General features: G+C 37.9%; 1 protein-coding gene across 8 annotated transcripts in view; it reads left to right on the forward strand.

Annotated features, from left to right (window-relative positions):
• The window catches only part of ST18 (ST18 C2H2C-type zinc finger transcription factor), a 218,361-nt gene that overhangs the window by 168,936 nt on the left and 28,441 nt on the right, over nucleotides 1-20,984 (forward strand). For 7 of the 8 annotated variants that reach the window (XR_013927240.1, XM_080381467.1, XM_080381465.1 and 4 more), the window contains 6 exons: nucleotides 2,848-3,645; nucleotides 6,421-6,555; nucleotides 8,348-8,438; nucleotides 9,952-10,056; nucleotides 11,410-11,615; nucleotides 14,654-14,865. Coding sequence is in view for 7 of the 8 variants with exons in the window: in XM_080381467.1 (XP_080237593.1) it covers nucleotides 2,848-3,645; nucleotides 6,421-6,555; nucleotides 8,348-8,438; nucleotides 9,952-10,056; nucleotides 11,410-11,615; nucleotides 14,654-14,865 (1,547 nt within the window). In the remaining variant the exon portion in view is untranslated. The remainder of the gene's footprint in view (nucleotides 1-2,847; nucleotides 3,646-6,420; nucleotides 6,556-8,347; nucleotides 8,439-9,951; nucleotides 10,057-11,409; nucleotides 11,616-14,653; nucleotides 14,866-20,984) is intronic. The other variant, XM_080381466.1, reaches the window with a different exon arrangement.

Consider the following 20,984-nt stretch of genomic DNA (forward strand, 5'->3'; position numbering starts at 1 on the left):
GTTTGTTTTGTTTATTGGGTTTTTTTGTTGTTTTTTTTGGTGGGTTTGGGGTTTTTTTGGTGGTTTGGTTGGGTTTTTTTTAGATACATAGGTATTAGCTACTTTCTTCTTGAGTGGACTCAGCCTGGTTCCTGGCCATCTAGAACTGCCCTCAGTAATGTGTTTTTCTTTCACTTGTGTCTGTCCTCTGCACAGCTTGCAGAACTTGCTGAAGAGGAAGTGATATGATGGGTTTAAAAGTAGAACTTTTTCCATATACATATGAATATAAAATATTTAAGTGATTCTTTTTTTAAAAAAGGGGCGAGTGTTGGGCTAGGTCCATTGACGTAAATGTAGGGGAGCCCTATTTATGCCTAGCCCTTCAGTCAAAATAAAAAAAAAACACTTTCCAAAAGATTTGATACCAGTGACATTTCTCCCAACTTGCTTGTGTCAATAACACAATCTATCTATCTTGCATTAATTTTGCCAGCTACAAAACAAAGTTCAGCTAAAGCATACAGCTGGTCTGGGTACGTAGGTCTATTTGTGATTTCTTAGTGTAATATTGCTCATTTCATTATGACCTCATGATTCTTGTCTGTTAATCAGTTAATGCTTCAGTTCATGGATTGATGCAACTGTAAACTAAGCTGAGTTTTGATTACTTTTAAAATAAATTTACAGCCTGTACAAGTGAAAAGCAAAGCTGGAACAGCTGAACCATTAAGGCTGGTTCAACAACAAATTTTTAAACATGGCATTTTTAATTATTATTTAAGCAGCAAAAATCTGGTATCATACCTTTACATTATTTTTTGTCTTTCGCACAGATTAATAATGGAAAAGACCTGTTATAACTATTATCAAGTTTTGTTTGGTTTGTTTTTCTTTTGAAGGGTGGGAGATTTCTTTTAAAAGTAGAACTTTTTAGTTTTTGAAATGACCCACTGATGGGATTCTGTTTTTTTCCAAATGGCAGAAGAGCAAATAATAAAAACCCGTTTAGCTAAAGTTGGTTATAGAGCCAAATCATCATTCTTACTATCTGAGATGTGAAAAGACAGCAGACTTTTTTATTCAGAATACTGCAATGTGTGTGGTACTAGACCAGCTGCTAAAAAGTTACACTAAGGTTTACAGACATTTTTTAATAACACAACTTTATGCACAGAGAGCACAAGGCCACCTCTCCCTGCATGAGTCCAATTTTATGAAGAAGAATAAGAATTAATCAATATTTTCTTTTAACACATAACAAACAGTTGAACCAAACAATTATGTAAACTGGAAATGACCCAAAATGCTAACAGTTTGGCAGCAGTAAAGTGAAATGCATTGTGGTGCACATGTGCATTTTTGTCCCCCTTTTCCCCTCCACAATAATCTGCACTTAATAGGAATATTTTAAACTATGTAGCTAAGCAACAGAGGTAATTGTTGCTTTCTAGAGCTTTTGTTAGGCACTCTAACACAGCCCAAATATGCATAATTAGGTATAATGTCTATAAATCATTATTGTACACATGTGGGTAGTTAAGTGGATTGAGAGAATAGTTCAATGAATTGGACGTATTCACTGAAAATGCTTTTTATTTGTTTTCTGTAGTTCATAATACTTTAAAATTATCATAACCCTTTACACTTTCTCTTAATAGCTCGCTGTGTTATTGAGAGAAACTTCATTTGCATTTTAGACTATGCTTAATTTATTATTTAAACCTGGAGTTCTTCTGATTCAGGAGAGGACAGGCACATCTTATGAAATAGTCTGTGCTTGTTTATTCATCCTCCTTTCTAGGAAGTAAAATGTTAAATTTTTCAGTTTATGTTGAATAGATCCCAACAAAAGAATGTACCCTATAATCAGCATTATTGAAGGGGCTAGTGTTGTGACTAAATTCTTCCCTTCATCCAAAAATGCTTTTAGTTACTATGGCAATATTTACTTGATCCTGGCAAACCAGTGTTGATTTTAGAGAGATAATTACCAGAAAGGAAGATGATGGAGATGTATTTTTGAGTGTCCTTGTCAGAGGAAATGTTTATAAAAAATTAAATGAGATACAAAAGGCGTATTGTCTTCCACACTGACAACCTCTCCTGCATGCAGCCTCTGTTACCTGCTGGCTGCTGCTTTTCTTCTGAAGAAAGATGTTTATAAAGACAAGATGCACTTCAGTGGTGTCTTTAACAAGTCCTTTATAAGTCTGTACATAACAACCATTTCTGTTTGCTTGTGCATGACCTGATCTATCACTTAATGTGACAATTGCAGTGGTGACCAGGAGCTTGCCCTTTGTGAAGTACTGAGTTTTTTTCCCTCACAGTTTTTCATGGGATGTGGGGTGACTGGGAAAGCAATTAGGGCTCATTTGGAGAAAATATTTGGGACTCTTAAATGGAAGAATAGTGAAAATAGATCAGAGAAATTTTAAAATGTGTGTCTGTGTGTGTGCTTGTGTATATATATACATAGATACATACGCACATATTATAGAGATTTTGTGTGTGTATATATGTATAGTACCTATCTATATATGGCACATTATATTTATATGAATAGATATGAATTTGTATGTGTTCTAAGATAATGTGTGCCTTCACCAGCAGTGAAAAATGGCAACATATTTATTTCTTATATCACTTTGGAGCTATAATATAAAGTAGATAAAATCTTAGAAGGGCTTTTCCTGATGCTACAAGCAGTTGTTTCAAACACAGTCTTGGAATGAATTCAGTCATTTCAGAGTACCTTTGAGTAAAGAAATGGTGATTGGTAAGTAAATATCTTCATATCGTTTCTACAAGGTACAAAAAGCAGTTATTCTTACATAATTTTCTATTGCTGTTTTTCTCATGCAGAGGAAAGTACTGCAAAATCATCTGAGGAAACTCCTCATTCAGGTGGGCAAGAAAATTCCAGTCAAAGAAAAGATAACTACTCCAGCTATCAAGATGTCGTGGCCAAAACTTTGATGAACATGGGAAAACTGGCAAAAGATGCACCCAGTCAAACAGTGGCAGAAAATCTGAATGATAATGGCATTCAATCCTTAAAAACAGAAAGCGATGACACTGATGAATGTTATATGATTAACTCAGCTGAAGGAAAGGAAAAAACTGTTATTTCTGACCCAAAATACAGTTCATCTGAGGAAAATGAAAGTAACTCTGAAATTATGGACAACGAGTGGGACAGCTCCTCAAATTTCTCAGAAGAAACTAGTGTAAAGCCCCATGTAACTCAGAAGTATATTGTGGAGTGTAATCAACCTAGCATCCTGGAAGTTCCAGAAATTAAGAAGGAAGAGGTAGAATTTGGCCCTTGTGAAACACTTTGTGACTCAGAAACAGAGCAAAGAGCACCCCAGGAGTCTCACCCAGATCCTTTTGAGAAGAGAATTCAGAATCCCTTCCCTGAAAGTGAAGACGATGACAATGAGTGCCTGTCAGAAACCACAGAAGTCTCAATTGAGCTGGACAAAACAAAAGGGAACTTGAGTTTGCTAGAACAAGCAATCGCTCTGCAGGCAGAGCAAGGGCATGTGTTTCACAGCACCTACAAGGAACTGGATAGGTTTCTTCTGGAGCATCTAGCAGGGGAAAGGAGACAAACCAAAGTTATTGACATCGGTGGGAGACAGATATTTAGTAACAAACGTAAGGAAGTATTTTTGGCTGTTCTTATTGGCTTAAGCGTGTATCCTGTGACTGATAGAGGATTCTGAGCTGGGTTTTATAGCAACACTAAAGAATCTGGAATTTAGCTGGTAATTTTGTTAATTATGTACCTTCACACTAGTGCCTTACGTCTAACCAGGTTAAATGCTAGGTACTTGGCTTCCTGTCAAACCACCATGCAAAATGATCAGTAATGGGTACTAAAAGGGCTGTGTACCTGGCACGGACACTCCTTCTCTTCCTTTTCCTCCTCCTCTGCCTCCTCCACCATAGGGTGCTAATACAAACCTCCTAAATTTCAGCGGCCAAAAGAGAAGGCATTAAAACGGTGATTAAGGAAAGGTTAGGGTGAAAAATTGGCCAATTCCAAACATACTACCTAATTCCTAAGCCATGTGTTTTCTGAGTTCAGTCTACTTCACGTATCAACATTACATTTTGCTACAGCCAGCACTTCTGAGCCAGGAAAGCACAAGCCATGCTCTTCTGCCTCATTCTCCATCAGCAGAATTACCAGTAAGTTCCAAAATCTTTATTGTTTCTGATGGTTTGTGGCATCCTACAAAACTGTAGGAACATTGCTCCATTTTCAGTACTTAATCAGGCTTCCAGAACTAGAGATTTAAAAGATTTGGGTTTGATTTGTGAACTGGGCTGTCTCACATGAAACTCCTCAATTGACAATAATTACAGAACATCAAGGGATGTCATTTTATAAAACACACTCCCTGCTGTAGTAAGTAACAATACATTAATCTGTCCTTTGACTTTTCCTTTTGGACTTCCAAATATACTGAGGTCACCCCAGCACTGCTGCAGTTTCTGCTTTTGGTAAACTAAATGTACAGTGTTACTTTAGAGCAGTCCCTGAGGACATTGCAAACGTTATAGTAGTTTAGTTATCTAAACTTTTAGTGTATGAGGTAACTGACAAGTTTTTTTAGGAGTTGCGTCTATAAAATATTTCCTGTAGTAGTTAAGAATATGCATGCGTTTTTCTGACTCAAGCAGTCTTTTCATTAGCATGTCTGAAGCTGTACATGCACAGTATTAGTCTACCTCCTTGCTAAACTACATGAACCTTGATTTGCTCAGATGACTATGGTATATGCAGGAATTTCACAGATACCTTTTCTTATCCTGAGACCAGTCGTGTTCAGCAGGTTCACATTGGTGTCAATGTGACTGTCCCACAGCACATGTAGAAAGGAGCAGTGATGGCAAGCGTGGCAGAATCTGGCCCTTCCTGGTTTGCCTCATATTATCAGTTGTAGTTCGCAGGTGAGTTTGGATCCAACACTCATGGAGGAACAAACTAGGCTTTGTTCAGGTTGTATAAACAACATATGATTCTAGTCAGTGTGGTATCAGGCACATAATCTTTTCACTTTACGTAATTAGCTGGGTTTTATTTCTAAAAAATCCACCATTGAATCCATCAGCTCTTAATTTTCTTTCTTGGATGCTACATCAGAAAAAACATGGCTTAAATTTATATTTTTCCATCTTTTTAATGATAAACCTTTCCAGTTAGTGGGGGGGGGGAAATAAAATCGTATTTCAGGGTCCCTCTATTTCCTGTCCACTATTGCAGCACTTTCCATTTGCAGTGATTCTAAAAAGCATATGACCTCCTGTTGATGCTCAGTCTATTTTCTTTTCTCCCTATTTTTCTTTTCTTTTTTTTTTTTTTTTTTTTTTTTTAACCTAAAAGTGTGCCAGGAAGTTTAACCCTCAGCTGTCTCTGGCGATGGTGTCCCTAAGAATGTCCTACCTCTCGGTTCAACAAACGGAGCTTGAAGGAGGCTGCTCCCTGTGCTGGCTGCAGCTGTTTTCTCCCCCAGCACCGAATGCTGTTGGCAGCCAATCACAGATGGAGCTAAAACCATCCTCAGCAATTTATGCGGCCACTTCCTCCAGATTTCTCACAAGAGAATTTCTGGACCAGAATTCATTCCTTGCTTGCCCAGACTTTTGATCCTGCATTGGAAATCAAATAAAGGCTTTCTGACCAGGGCTTCTTGCATGATTCTAGGTGCTTGATACAAAAACTGGGAATGCTCTGCAGCCGTTACAGAGTGGTAACTGTGGGGCTGGGCTGAGACCTTGCCTTTGAAAGGGTATCGGCTGCTCCATGTTTTCACTGTCATTGTGGGCTGCTCCACAAAGCGGCATTGCCATGTGTACCAGAGGGAGCTGCTTGCCTTGCCTCTCAAATGTAAAGTGGCATGTATTCAGTTTCCTAACAAAGAACCTACAGCCTAGAGATCTGCGATATTTAAGGAATAGCTTCTGGTTGAAATGCTTTTTGTTTGTTTGTTTGTTTGTTTCACACCTCAGCTTTTATTTGGTTGTCCCAGCTTCCTGGAGTCTGACATTAACAGAGTAAAAGATTGTTTCTGCTTTTTTATTTATTCCTTTATAGATCTTGCTGTTGGCTGATGCTGCCAGTTTTCTGGCTTACTGGATTGTGGCTTCTGTCCTGTTTGAGGCTCTGAATGGAGTAAATGACACTGCAATCCTAAAGCTATATAATTTAGCACAAAAATGGCGTATTGGGAGGGGGGAGCCATTGTCTAAAGGACACAGTGTGAAAACCTAAAGTGATGCTTAAATTACATACGACTCTGTTAAAACTTTGTGTAAGAATTATATCTGAAGTACAAAACAGAGAGCATCACGCTGCTAGGATCACTCAGCTGAGTGCAGACAGGGGCTAAAACCAAACAAAATCCTTATCTGATTTCTCTGCAGATTCACCCAGGCCTGAAAAGAGAGAAACCAAATGTCCCATCCCAGGATGTGATGGCACAGGGCATGTGACTGGGCTGTACCCTCACCACCGCAGTCTCTCAGGCTGTCCACATAAAGTTAGAGTGCCACTAGAAAGTGAGTATCATCACTCTGCAGTCCAGAATAACAACTGGATCTGGCCCGGTATTTTGGGTAGTGTGTGCTCATGCTGGAGAAGGAACCCACTTTTTGTGGGTGAGATGACAGAATGAGGCTGAGAGGGGAGCTGTCACACCTTCTTTGCCCTCCAGCTCTTGGTCACAAGTCCTACTTCCACACATGTGAAGCTCAAGTACCCCTTAGCAGTACTGCTACAAACAGCAGTAGGCTCCTCAGGATCAGAGCCAAACCATCCCCACCCTGCCAGCAAACCTGCATGCTGTAGTCTGATGAATCTTCAAGATCTTGCTTGCCCACGCCTTTGCTACACAAATCACCTGCTTGTTTCAGAGCTGTGACCTGATTTGCCATAATCACACACCGAGGCTGCTGGTTTTCATTGCCAATAACCGAGAGGCCTGGGCATGCTTATTCAGAGATGTTTCCAGTGTCCTTCTCACCACTGAGCTCAAAAATGTTACTTCCATCGGTACATCCCAGTGTTGGTGCACAGCACATCCTTCTCATATGACTGTATCGTGCTAACCCTTTTATGCCCAGTCCAGCCTGAATTTCCCTGCTTATTTCTAGCTGTGCTTATCCGATTACATTGGTTTGTGTGTGTGTGTGTGTGTGTGTGTGTGTAATCCTGCAATGTGATGCAATGAAATGCTGCATAATAAGCCAAAATCTAATGTGAAACTATTTGTTTAAACAACCTAGTTAGTCAGATTGTTTTTTGTGGTGGCATGCATAACAACAAATGAAAAAGATATTTGCACTTTACCAACGTCCTGTTCCTAAGTGTAGCTCTCCCCTTTTTTAAATCTAGTACTAAATTTTAATTGTGGAAACATCTGCTGGGTTAAACAGGCTGCTGCATTTGGAAGACCTTAGCAACATTAACTTTCTAGAAAGTTAAAATTAACAAGTCCGTGTTAACTATCACACTTCTAATCAGATGTGTTCTATTCTGCTGGTAAAAAAGAAATTGAAAAAATATAATTTGGTTCCTGACAGAACAAACCAGTTGACTGAACAGTCAGCTTTTTAGAAGCACGGTACCCCCAAAGGGGTAATGCTGTACTGTAGTTATGAAGGCAGATGTACAAAGACATATTCTGTTTTACACACACATGCATCTCAGTCTTACTAAAGATGATCCACATCAAAGGGCATAAGAATATATATGCAAGAAGCTGTAACCACTGCTGAGAGTGTAAGCCACTGTTTAGGAGCATGACAAATTGGTCTAAAGTAGTTTCAGCACAGCTCAGATGATCAGAAGGTATCAGGGTTCAAAAGGGACGTACTCAGATCAGATCATCTGACACAGGTGCAAGGTATAAAAGGACTCCCTGTACCTCAGAGCTTGCCCTCCTTGAGGCAGAGAGGGACTGCTGCTATACGTAGCACAACTATGGCCCGGGTCCTCTATCACCCCCCTTTTCTAGTCACCTGTGTTAGTGGTGTATGAATTGGAGGGCAAAGGGCTTCATGATGTAGTAACATCCTTGCTACTTCCATCTTTGTTCTTTTTAAAGACCCTAGGAACAACGAAGTGCATGTGGGAAGCCACACTACAGCAATACAGGGATAAACTGGTATGTGCCAGAGGCACCAGTGTCTTGCTGTGTTGTAGGTCCTTTGCTTCTCCTTTTCTTTTGTGGTCAAAATGTGACAGAATTGAGAATCTGAGTCTGAAGAAGAAATATTCATGTTCCTTAATAAATGTATTTTTAATCAATGCATGTTATTGTCACCTTTTTTTTTTCTTATTCCTCTTTAGTTCTTGCCATGCATGAAAATGTTTTGAAATGCCCCACCCCAGGATGCACTGGAAGAGGACACGTCAACAGCAATCGCAACACACACAGAAGGTAGATCAGAAAAGTTCCTGTCCACTTAAAATCTAACATGTACTCAGCAGTAAACTGATGGTCACATCTTGGAATTAGCTGTTATATATTACACTGCAGAATGCCTATGAACTGCAAAGGTAGCCTGTATTATTTATAACCAAATCATTGTGTTTAATTTCATTATATAAAAAATGGCTCCAGCACTGAGGATGGCAAATTCCACTAGTATTTTTCACAGATGAGATTTCGAACTACAGTTTCATCACAGACTTCACTGTGAAACATCATCATGTGCAAGGCATAGAAATGAACAAATGCATTATTATTGCTACAACTGGAAAACCCAGCGGGAAACCACAGCATCTTTGCTTTGCACCACTTACGTGGTAGTCCTTGGCAGGAATGTCCATCAAGGCATATTCCCTTTTAGCAAACCAGAAAATTTTAAGTGGAATATTTTAGAATCTGTGTAAAAACTAACTCCATTTATTACCCTCAGGAATATCATCTTCCTGCTTGGAACACTCCTGTCTGTTTAACTTGCTGCCTGCAGAGAGAAAGTAAAATTGAGAAAAGCCTTCCAGACAGGCAGCTGGGGTATCACAGCTGGGCTGCAGGTGAGGCAGAGAGCTGATGCGCTCTGTCTCCAGCAAGCCACGGCTCTCGGCATGGCTCTTGTCAGTACTGCTTTCTGCTGGAAGCCAGCAAGCCAAAATATTCCATTATAGTGCTTCTGGAAAAATAGAATGCCAATATTACAATCAGACTTGGGACATAAACATTTCAAAACCATTTTTTTTTTGTTGAGCTGAGATTTTGTGGGATTTTTTTCTTTCTGCTGCTGATTGATTGATTGGTTATTGTAGGAGCACACTAAAATCAAGGATTATCATGCTATGTTACTATCTTTAATTAAAAAATTAGCCTTTAACCAGAGAAACTACAAGTTCATCTACAGGAATGTACAAGGAACCAGTCATCTTTGCAGCACATCAGCTGTATCATAAAAAAACCCTTGAATAGGATAAGAGAACATGTTCTAATCTAATAAAGCAAATAGAAAAAAAAAAAAAAAAAAAAAAAAAGAAAGCACAACTTGAAATGACAAAATGTGTTCTTTGGTAACAGTCACTCTCACACCTCTGTTTTCTTTTTCCCAAATTCACTTTCCTTTTAATCAGCAGGAGGTCTATATGCATGGTTTAGCTGATAAAGTAAATGTCATTTGTCAAAAAATTTACTAGTGACTTGCCAGCCACAAAGCATTAAAGCCAAACTGTGGAAAACTCCTGCATGATTCACTTTCCAAATATATCACCTCATATACACAGGTTTCACAGTTTTGCATTAAGGATTGAAAAACAGGTGAATCTGAGCTACAATAGCAGCACTTCCATAGATGCACAGGGCACCAGAGGTGTCTGAGGTCAGTGGGTTCCACAGCACACATTTCCTTTACCTGAGATTTCATTTTAATGTTTTTTGTTTTTTTTTTCTTCTTGTTTCTTTTCTTCACCCTGATTTTAAACAGCCTTTCTGGTTGTCCAATTGCTGCAGCTGAAAAGTTGGCAATGTCCCAGGAAAAGAACCAGCTCGAGTCTCCAAAAGCTGGGCAATGCCATGATCAGACTCACAGGTAGGAGCTTTCACAAACTAGTCTCTGAAGAATTTCTGCACAAACTCCGTCAATCAGCCCTCAGGTCTTTCCCCCATTTCAGATTTCAGCTACAGAGGTAACTTGGTTTTCCAAGATGAACCTCTGAAAAGCTAAATAACTTGACTGTATCTCAAAATTAGCAAGTGTCTTTCTGCTGGTTCTTGTGCATGTGGCTGACATTTAAGACAACAGACGCATCTTTTGAAAGGCAGTCAGATATGTTCTACTAAATCTTATTTCAACACAAATAACCTAATCGACAGTTCTCAAATGTCCTTCTCCCGTAAACCAAATCTCCTATCTTTCTGAAATGTTTTAAACAATTTTCTTTGACATTATTTCACTTTTAGCAGCTCAGTCCCTATTTATTTTGTGATTCTTTTCAGATTCTTTTCAGAATCTTGCAGTGATCCAGTAAGTAGCATGCTATCTGAAAGGGTTGAGAAGTCTGCTCATTCTGTTTCTCCACCACCGAGTAATTCATATTTTGAGTTTCTTTATTCTAAGATTATTGGCTTAATTAGTTTAATTTATTTTTCTTACAATGGCATCAAAAAGGGGAAACATCTTTTATTGCAATTGTATTTTGTTTGAGAGTTATATGGACCCTACAGACATGCATAATTTGCACATCATTGGCACTGCGACCATTACAACCTATTATATTCAGGTCTATTTGGGGACACTTTAATTTGTGGATTATTGACATGATCAGCTCTAATGGTTCCTTCAGAGCCATTACAGAATATTATGTCCATGTGTCTGCCAACTGCACGTGCCTTAACTCTACATATGAAAAGTCCTTAGGAAATTACTAAAGACAAGTAGTTACTGAACAGTAACTAAATGGAATAATACAATATAAATCATTCGTTCCTCCCAAATAACAGAAGCAATTATTTTGGACCATCTCATATTATATTTATACAATACTCATTCACAGTAAAGTGAGGACAATAGCGATCCATAAAACTGTAAGTCCTCTGACTAGCAAAAATCCAGAGAATTTTTAGAAATAAAGGAAGCACCATGCTACAGTGGTAATCTAGACGAAGTCAGTATCTTTCTTGTAAATAACCTTCACTGTTACTAAGGAATATTAAAGTTTTTTTATGTCCTCAGCTTGAGAACTTGAATGAAGTCAAAGTACTCTTTGACTGCTAGGTCAGCCACCATATTTATGTCATTTACTTCTCGTATATACCTACCAGTAAGTTTTACAAGAATAGTACCCTTTCTGATACTGAGATAGAACTGCATCCTATTTTTCAAGAAAAGTTAATTTAAAGAGATCCTTATATTTCTCATTCACTTTTTTCCTCCTCTCTGCAGGACAAATTTAGCAAAGCAGCCTGAGGTATCTCAATACAATTACAGAGCTTCACAGCCAGTCACTTCCTCGAGAGCCACACTGGTGAAAGAACAGGAGAAGTTTGGAAAAGTACCATTTGATTATGCCAGCTTTGATGCACAAGTCTTTGGCAAACGCACAACAGCACCTGTGGCACAAGGACGAAAAACACCCCAGTTCCATGAAGGTAAGCTTGACATTCCATTGTCTCTTGTAAAATAAGCAAAATGTCAATGACTTTTTTTTTTTTTACCTTTTTTTTTCGCTGGTTCTGCTTTCAAACTTCTAGAATTCAATAACTCTCTGTAGGAAGCATCTTTAATCACATGGGGCCAGAATGCTAAATATAATCACTATAGATTATATATAGTAAATATAGAATGCTAAAACGCTTAATAATTTTGTAAGAGCAATTATCAGGGGAAAAGATGAGTAAAAAGGAAAGGGTTATGTCTTATCTGTTACCTTCTTCCTTGACTGAATTGTGACATCTTTATGTGATGGGATGCTGCCATGAGAAGTCCTATGTAATGTGTCTGCATAAGATGTAATGAAATATAACATAAAGAAATCCAAGTTAGTTTTTAAAGGCATTTCAGATACCTTTTAGATGCATTCATACAGGTATTATAGTATTCCTCCTAGATGACCGTGTGCCTTGGCTGCATTACTTCTAGGCCTGGATTGAATTTGCTTTAATATCTCATATTTCTGTACTACATCATATTTGTAGTGCGGAAATATCCAATGCATCAAATTGTTATCAAGGTTCTTCTGCTTGCATCACTTACAGGTTTGCTGAGGTACTCCTCTGTACAAATGAGATACCACAGTGCAAACACATCATTATTGCAGATGCCCTTCACAATCTGCATGGGAAACTTCAGCAAGATTCTGCCATTGACCATTATAAAATACTCATATTTCAAAGAAAAAAATAAACCTGTTGCCATGAGGGAACTGGAAAAAAAGGGTGTCATTGCACCATATTTGGGTTCAGAAAGAAAATTAATCCAAAACAATGTTACAAAAGACTCTTTAGGTGGTTTTAATTTTGTTCATGGCAAAAAATTTAGTAAAAGAAAACAAATTGCGTCCCATTTATCCCAACAAAAGAGAACATTCATGATAAGGTGAACAGAAAAGCAGAAAATTTTATATATGAATAGATACATATATAATAAATTGTAATATACTTCTAATACTATAGAATATTATATATGTTTATATATTTATAAAATTTATGTATTTATATATTTATCTGTGTGGGTGTCTGAGTACATACACACACACATGATTGCAGGTATCTATGTGTTTGTGTATATGTATAAACGCCCCATTTAAAATTGCAAATGAAAAGTAGATATTTATCTGGCCTGGAAAATAGGCTTGTTCAAATGAAAGCAAATATGTGCATTGCCAGCTTCTTGGGTGGCAGATTTTTCAATTTTGTTCGTAAAATTGAATTTTCCCTATTAGCTGTCTCTTTGCACAGATGTATGTCTATTTCACAGGTTCATTTCAAGGAAAAAATGATTGAAATGTTTTTATACAAATGAAAATACATACATATGCAATTTATGTATAATGTATATCAGGGCTGAAGTTTACAGCCTGTTGTTCTTGCAAAGATTGCAGTGTGCAGCTATTATTTTAATGGAAAGGTGAAAGTAAGTGGGCAGGTGAGTGCTTTAACTATGCAGATATACAAAAGTTGGCAATAAGAAGCTGATGATGTAGTGATTGGTTCCGCATCCTATGTAAATATGTAGCTAGCCAAAAGACCATCATTAGCCCTCTGTGGATTCAGCACTTATAAACTTGATTTGTTAACAAACCATGCACCCTTCCTAGCCTGGCTTTTTTTTTTTTTTAAAAAAAAATCTTCTGGGGTCAGTAATGGAAAATGCTTTTTTTTTTGTTTTTAAATATAATTTGAAGTTAGCTGTAGTAACTGCTAAAAATGTAGACCCTTTTGCTTATGCTACAGTTTTACAGCACAGTAGATAAATCCTTTTCCATTTGCACTGGAGAAAGGGAGAACTGAATCATGTGGGTCTTATGTATTTCTCTACTGAGTTGCCTCCAGTGCTTAGAAAAACTGAATACAGCATTCAGCTACAGTCATTGCACATAAAGTGTTTCTCTTAGAGCATCCCGAGTTTGAGGAAAGATGAGTCCTTCGACGGCTTGTGTAGGTCTTAGCATTAAAATGCACTCAGCCAAAGCTCTACATCCAAAGAGATCCAGAGCCTTGGGGCTCAGATCTTTATGGAGTGAGCAGATGGCCATACACGGAAATGTTCTTGGTGTATCTAGGTGTAGGCTGAGAAATTGGAATTTGCTTAGTTTATCTTTGTAGGACACTGACAGCTACAGACAAAAGAAGTGATTATTGCTTCCTAAAAGCTGAAATCACGGCACTGTATTTTTCTTGAAAGAGTTAATGACATCTCAAGCTCCAAAATGCAAAGCAGAGAGCAGAGTTCTTTCTACCTGTTTTAGAATAAGTGGTGCTGATGGACCAGACAATGAGCTACACACACCACTTCTGTCTGTGAAAGTGCTTTTCTGTTCACCTGTTCATTTTTCATTATTCATTATTTTTTTTAATTGATTAAAGGGTAGATTTGAATTTCTAAACATTGCCACAAAATCTGGACTGAATAATCCTAACAGGTAATGTTCTTATCTGATCGCTTTGGTTCATTCAAGGCCTGGTCTTGCTCTCCTTACTCACATAAGCAAAGCTATTTAAATAACAGACATGCATTTAAGTAGGGTAAGCACTGTTGTTTTAGCTAAGACTGGACAAGTCACTGTTGGTTTTTTACACAATAGAGCTCCAAGAGGAAGCCTTTAAAAGGATACATTTACAACTGCATTTGCCCACCAGTGTTGTCAGGTCACGACGGATAACACACTAATGCTTGTCCAGTCTTTCCTTGGACATCGTTGCTTTTAATGCCTGAGTAAAGAATGAGTGAAATCTAAGTAGAAGTCTCAGATGCTTTGTTGAAAAATGTGTATTTGTTAGGTAAAAAATTAAATTATTGTGTTTCTGAAGCCATTTTTACAGCAAACCTTTACTGCCAGTAAGAAATGGATTGTTTAAAATGTATTCTTTTAATATTTTAATGTATGAAATAGTAAGTCTGCAAAACAAAACTATTTAATGGGAAAAATCTCATACATGCAATTGCTAATCAAATCTCTCTTCAACAGCAAAGCATTTTTCAAATCCAGTGAAATTTTCTAATCGACTGCCTAGTGCTAGCGCCCACACACAGAGCCCTTGCCATGCCAACTCTTATAGCTACGGTCAATGTAGTGAAGACACCCACATAGCAGCAGCTGCTGCTATCCTGAACCTTTCCACCCGCTGCAGGGAAGCAGCAGAGATCCTCTCCAACAAACCACAGAGTCTGTCTGCCAAGGTAGGGTAGTCCAAGAACCTGGAGGGTGTGCTAGCTACTGAACTGTGCGAATAAACTGTCTTTCATGTTAGTGACTGCATTAAATCCCCAAAAAGGAGGCTTCTGTTTGCATGCTCTTTTGAAGAGAGACAGAGAAAAAAATCAGTAATGCAGTGACCAGTTCTGATAAAAATAAATAAATAGCAGGAAATTTGTTGTTAACTCTCTTAATAATTGAGCCTTAAATACAAGGGGGGAGTTTTGTGGGAGCAAAAGAGGTTATTTACAAATCTAGCAACAATCTGTGGTGGATAATGAGTTAGATCTGTTTAAAGAGGGAATTTTCCTCCCTCTGAAACCTGTCATAAGTGATCATTTTGGAGCCTGATTTAAAAAAAAAAAATAATAATGTGATTAATCAAAGTAATATTTTGCTAGCAATGGAACAGGACTACACCTATTGAGTCTGTTATGTTTGGAGCTCACGACAGTTTGACGAGGTGTAGGGAGGGAAATAACAACTGACTTTGGTAACGTTCTCCTTTCTGCTGGCAAAAGAGGAGAGTCAGGCCCACAGCGTTTGGAGATAGATAATTTGGGCAAGTCTGTCATAATGGAAAGCTGCCTAATATCGTAGATGTTTGTGTGGATTTCATGTTTTGGTTTCTGCTCTGCGTTTCCTCACAGATCTTTATGATTTACAAATGATATTGTGTGAGCTATGAGCCTTATTTTCTGTGCCATTACATAGTATTATATTGCTGATGAAAATAGACGAGATTTTCTTCTGATGACCATGTTTGCGGGAGCAAGGTTGTTTATTGTTTGTATTAAAGTCACACATGCTCCACTGCAATGAAACTTTTGAGAGCTCTGTGTAGATGAGAGTGCCATTACAAGAACTTGAGAAGAAATCGCTGGGGAGTGAAAAGAGGTGTATTTATCAAAACACAGAGTAGCTATGTGTGTTTCTGCTGTAGGACTCTGAGTCATGATGTATGCTCCAAAAGACAGATGACCTATTTCTCTGCAAGTCAGTGTCACTCTACCTTATCTATTTTAGCACCGGGCTCAGTCTGGCTAGAGGTGGCTTCCACAGCTGTTGGTCTACAATTTCATTCACCATCACTAAGAGATTAGCTTTTATTCTTTGAGTGGAATCATTAATTTTACCACCAGCACAGCACCTTGTTAGGTATTCCAAGCCTTGCGCCTTTGCAGAGTGGTATCCCTTTGCTGCCTTTGATTTCTACTTGTGAAATCTTGGATCTTGAAATCGATGTTGAGAGATGGCACGGGGTAAGCTTCTTAAAGTGTGTCCACATACATCCCCTTTATTTTATATATATATATATATATATATATATATGACTCAGTCATTATCTGCCCCAAAGACTGCTCACGGAACCTTTCCCAGGTGACAGATCCATCCCTGATATCTGCTGCAAAAAGCTCCTTCCAACAGTCTTCAACAGAGACTTCTTCTAGCGGGGAATGGAAACTAATGCCAATGGCTGGATTAAATTGCTGCCGCAGCCTTTGGCTGACCTCGGCAATAGACCTTTCTTGCCAGAGAAGAGCAGTAAAGGGACCAGGCATAACCCAAAGATTTTCTCCTCTGTACCTGCTTTGCAGTTGCCAAATCATGGGGAAGGTTTGAATGGAAGTGAACATAACAGTAATGATATGGAAGGGCACTTGGGGCACATAGCTTACTCCTTTTTCACAGCCAGGATTCCAGCCTAAAAGAAAATCACCTGCATACCTTGCTATCTGCCTGCCTCCACTTTTGCCAGACTTTCTGGAGGGCATACTGCTACAAAACATCTGACAGAAGAATCAGAATGAGCTTCTGGCCAGAACACAGGCAAGTAAACCCCAAACCAATCTGGTGGCCAAAACCACACAAACCCCATTTTTATTTGGTTTTGGCTATTTATGACTTTTGTCGTACAGGATTCAAACAAAAAATTGTGGAATTAAATCACCAGATTCTCTTCAATGAAGATGCTTTCTTATTTTTAAATATGAAGAAAAAAAAAGTCTATTTTTAAAGAGATTACTCTCTATTTATCAAAGTTTTTGAATTGTTTTGTGGCTGGTATTGACCACAAAGGTAAATGTTTAACTGCTAGAATACCTCACAATTTTTAAGATGATACAAAACATTTCTTGGGACTTTATCAGTGTTTGGACACAGATGATGCAGCATCAACAGATGACTAGAGTTAGTGATTTCCTTTTTCTACTCTTGGTAGCACGTGCATTCACCAGGTCTGAAAATACCTGTGTGGGGTGGCTGTGTTCAGAGCGCCAGAGTACCAGACTTCTTAGCCCTGTCCCTCGCCACATTTCTTTGTTCCTTTGCCTGAGAAAACCTGATTAAAATCCTCCATACTTTAGCAGATCAAAGGTTCTGGATTGAAAAGGTGTTTGCTCTTGTGTGAGCATCAGGCAGCCTCCCAGCAACCCAAGTAGTGACGCTTTGCAGATGGGAGGCAGTGTAGTGGTCGAGCAAGGACAGTGGGATGGCAGAGGATTTCCTGGACTTGCTGGAAATACTTTCCAAGTTACATATTTGTCAGAGCTGTAAAGATGTGCTTTTAAGTTTTAAAAGCAGAATCTGAACTTCAAACAATTTGAGCTAGTGTCATTTTCTCATATTCACTCAAGGCATGCATATGTCACCTTGCTCAAACAAGTGGGGAGAATATCAAAATATTTTTCAGCAGAAGTTTGTTCCCAAAATATTTTTTAATTTTTCTCTCGAGTTTTATTGCTTGACCTTCGGAGTACTGTCCATCTTTTAGTAAGAGTTGAATGTTTTACCTTGTATGTTCACCGCTTTTCTGTACATATAGAACACTTAAATGAAAAAGTGTTCTATACAAAATAGTTCCAAATTTCATTAATTTAATGGATTTTTCAAATGCATATCTCACCTTTTCTACATATCAGATCAAAACAGAGAGTCTAAGCCGAAAAAAAGAAAGGGGAGGGTAGCAAAGGTAGAGAAAACAGATTACACATTAACAGTACCATTGGTAAGAAAACCTACAAAAGACATCTGATGTAAAAAGGTAATTTACCAAATATCAAGATCAAAAATATGAATTTATAAATTAAGCAATTTCAAGAATAAATTTATTCTGAAATGAGAAATAAAATGGATCCTAAGTTTTCTCCATGAATTATCTATCAGCTGCATACAAATTACTAAGATCATCAGACACCTTGATGATACCTTTTTCCAAAATACTTCATACCACATTTATGTTACATTATCTGAGCCATCCAACCTCCACCTGGGACTATAGTAAACTGTTTCCCTGAATATGGTCCCGATCAGCCAATTCTCATGCTGTCTTGTGGTGGCATTTGACTTGCAGTTCACCTAGCTTCATTCAACTCCCTTTGAAGTCAACAGAAGGACTCCTCTAGAAGGCTTAGCCTACAGTTTCTAGCACAGTGCAAGTCTACATTGTCATAGCATCCAGGGATCTTCCCTCTTTACAGCCCTCACCACATTTATGTATCACAGAGGTAGCTGCAAGCAGTACAGTTTATCTGTATCCTTATCACTACTGCTTGCCAAACATTTTGTTGACTGTTTTGGTGTTTTTCCCACCTGTTTAGACAAAATGGCATATGCACATTATGCCTTGAAAGAAAACAAAAAATGACACTTGCTAAAAACGTTTAAAGTTCAAATTCTGTTTTTGAACAAAATTATGTCATCTCTCCATTCTTGGATATTGATGATGGTGATAATTACATCAATTATTTCAACAATGTAGTTAGTAACCAGCACGTTTTTCAGGCAGTCCTTTATTCCAAATACTGTAAAGCCTAAATACAGGATGAAAAACCAGCCAAGAATATCAGTAGGTACCATCCTGTTATACTGCTGTGCATATTGCTCCTTGAGTACATTCTTGGCTAGCTTTTTTTAATTTGTGAATTGCTCTGGGCTGAAATCGTGACTTCATTCTTGTCTCAGATGTTGCTGGGCAGTTACAAGTTTTCTTATTTTGACCCAAATTAGTATTTTAATTTGCTGCAGAATAAATCATTTGCTTAAATTAAAGTCTGAAGAACTGAGGACCAGATGCATGTATTTTTATTGGCTGGGAGTAGAAAAGGTTTTACTCTTTTGGATGAAGTTGCATTAAGAATAGTATTCATACACATGGCAAGATATCAGTTTCAGAGTTACTCCCAATACCAGAACTGAGGAGCTTTTTTGAGCTTTCCAAACTAGACTGAACTGCTAGTGGGAATGCAAAATCATTGATAATTTTGTTTCCTTGGACTTACTTAGTATTAAATTGTATGGCTGATGCCTACCAAAGAATACATAAAGCCCCTTATACATAATGATACAATCACCTTAAGGTCACGGGTTTGAAATAAGATTCATGCAGACACAATAATTCACTCTTTCTGAACCAGCTATGAGATAAAGCTTAACTTGCAATCATTACTGAAGACACACTACAGAGTATTAAATATTGTGAGTGATCAGATGGACCAAAAGCATATGAAAAAATGCAGGAGTAATTTGTCACAAAAAAAACCCCATCCTTGTCCTAGCTAATGTAGTTCAGTTTTAGACAAGACTTAATAATGTACTAGAAAATATTCTATGATATTTATGTCATAAAAGGAGGCTGAAAAAGCTTGACTTTAATGTACAAAGCACTTGAAGAGGCTAGACACCATTTTTTTTTTGTTTACATATTTAAATTAGTCTTCATTTTAGATAGATATTCATAGTAGAGTACTACTTGTACCTTATATTTTCACCAAATAGATCCTGGATAAAGAAAATATTTTTCTCTCACTTTTTATTGTGGACTCCTTTTTCCAGCAGCTTATAAAATCTGTGGGGATAATTACATCGTCACTGATGTGGGAGTAGATAAGGAGTGACCCAAATTTAATTACCATATCCTCTCACTCTCATTGATTTTTCTTTATTGTTTCAGTGGATTTTTCCCTGGTTTACACCAGTGTAAATGTAAATAAGATCAAAATCAGGCCCCAAAGATTTACACAGCTGCAAACTAATATAGGTTAGGAAATAATAAGATACATTTACATCTTTATTTTGCTTACATTTTAAAGAAGAATCAGAACAGCTTACATTATTTTGGTAACTATGTTTTAAATATGTCATGATAAATTGATAAATATAGACCTGTTCACACATGCACTAGAGTTGACAGTAATAAGATCTTGCCTCCATTGAGGAGAACACAGCCTTTACAAGTCTGAGCGAAGCATAGTAAGTGCCATTTTCTGTCAACATGTCATAGCACTGCTCTAGTATGTTTTGTCATTTGCCATTTTTGTGGTTTTAGTTCCATTTTAAAATTAATTTAAAAATAAACATGGTAAAACAAGCAAAGGAGACATCTTGAGAGGAGGGTGGGATCAGAGTAGGAAGGAAAACTGGAGCAGTATCTCTGACTATTCTTTGTGCTCTGCCATTTGGAGTTTGCTATGAAGGCAGCAAAGCGATAGCTCTTTTATACCATTCTGAATAAAAAGCCACGTTGTAAACGTGTGATCCATCCTGCGACAGGCAAAAAGGGATATTTTTTCCATGACTATATTTAATTGTTGTGTGCATCTGTGAGCTCACTTAAACCCCATCTGTACGCTACTTCACAAACACACAACCCAGCATTCCCTGATCAGAATCAGGGACATGTTGGACAACCCAACTTCGTGAATTTCAGGAAAGTGCTGAGGAAGCCTTAAATATACACATTAGTAAATGCTCTTCTTGTCAAACAGAGCTCCTTCTTGTAGCTGATGGTCTCTGTTTCTCAGAGACAATAAATTTCCTGCTATTTTTCTATGTCCAGTTTCACCGAGGAGAGGACCTTGATTGGTTTTGGTCCTTTTTGTTGTTGCTGTTGCCTTCTGAGTAGTTGTTATTTGTCAGTGACAGAGAATCTGCACTATTTATGGGTTTTGCACTATAAAACTACTGCAGCCCAGTCACATGGCTTCCTTTCCTAAGCCATCTGTCACAGAGGTCTGGAATTTTATGTGAATGTTGGTTGTGCAGACTTAACCCAAGTTTTTTTATTATGAAAAATGTCAGCAACTACAATATTTAGCATTTTACT

The sequence above is a fragment of the Falco punctatus genome (genome assembly GCF_963210335.1).
Source record: "Falco punctatus genome assembly, chromosome: 3".
Lineage (NCBI taxonomy): Eukaryota > Metazoa > Chordata > Aves > Falconiformes > Falconidae > Falco > Falco punctatus.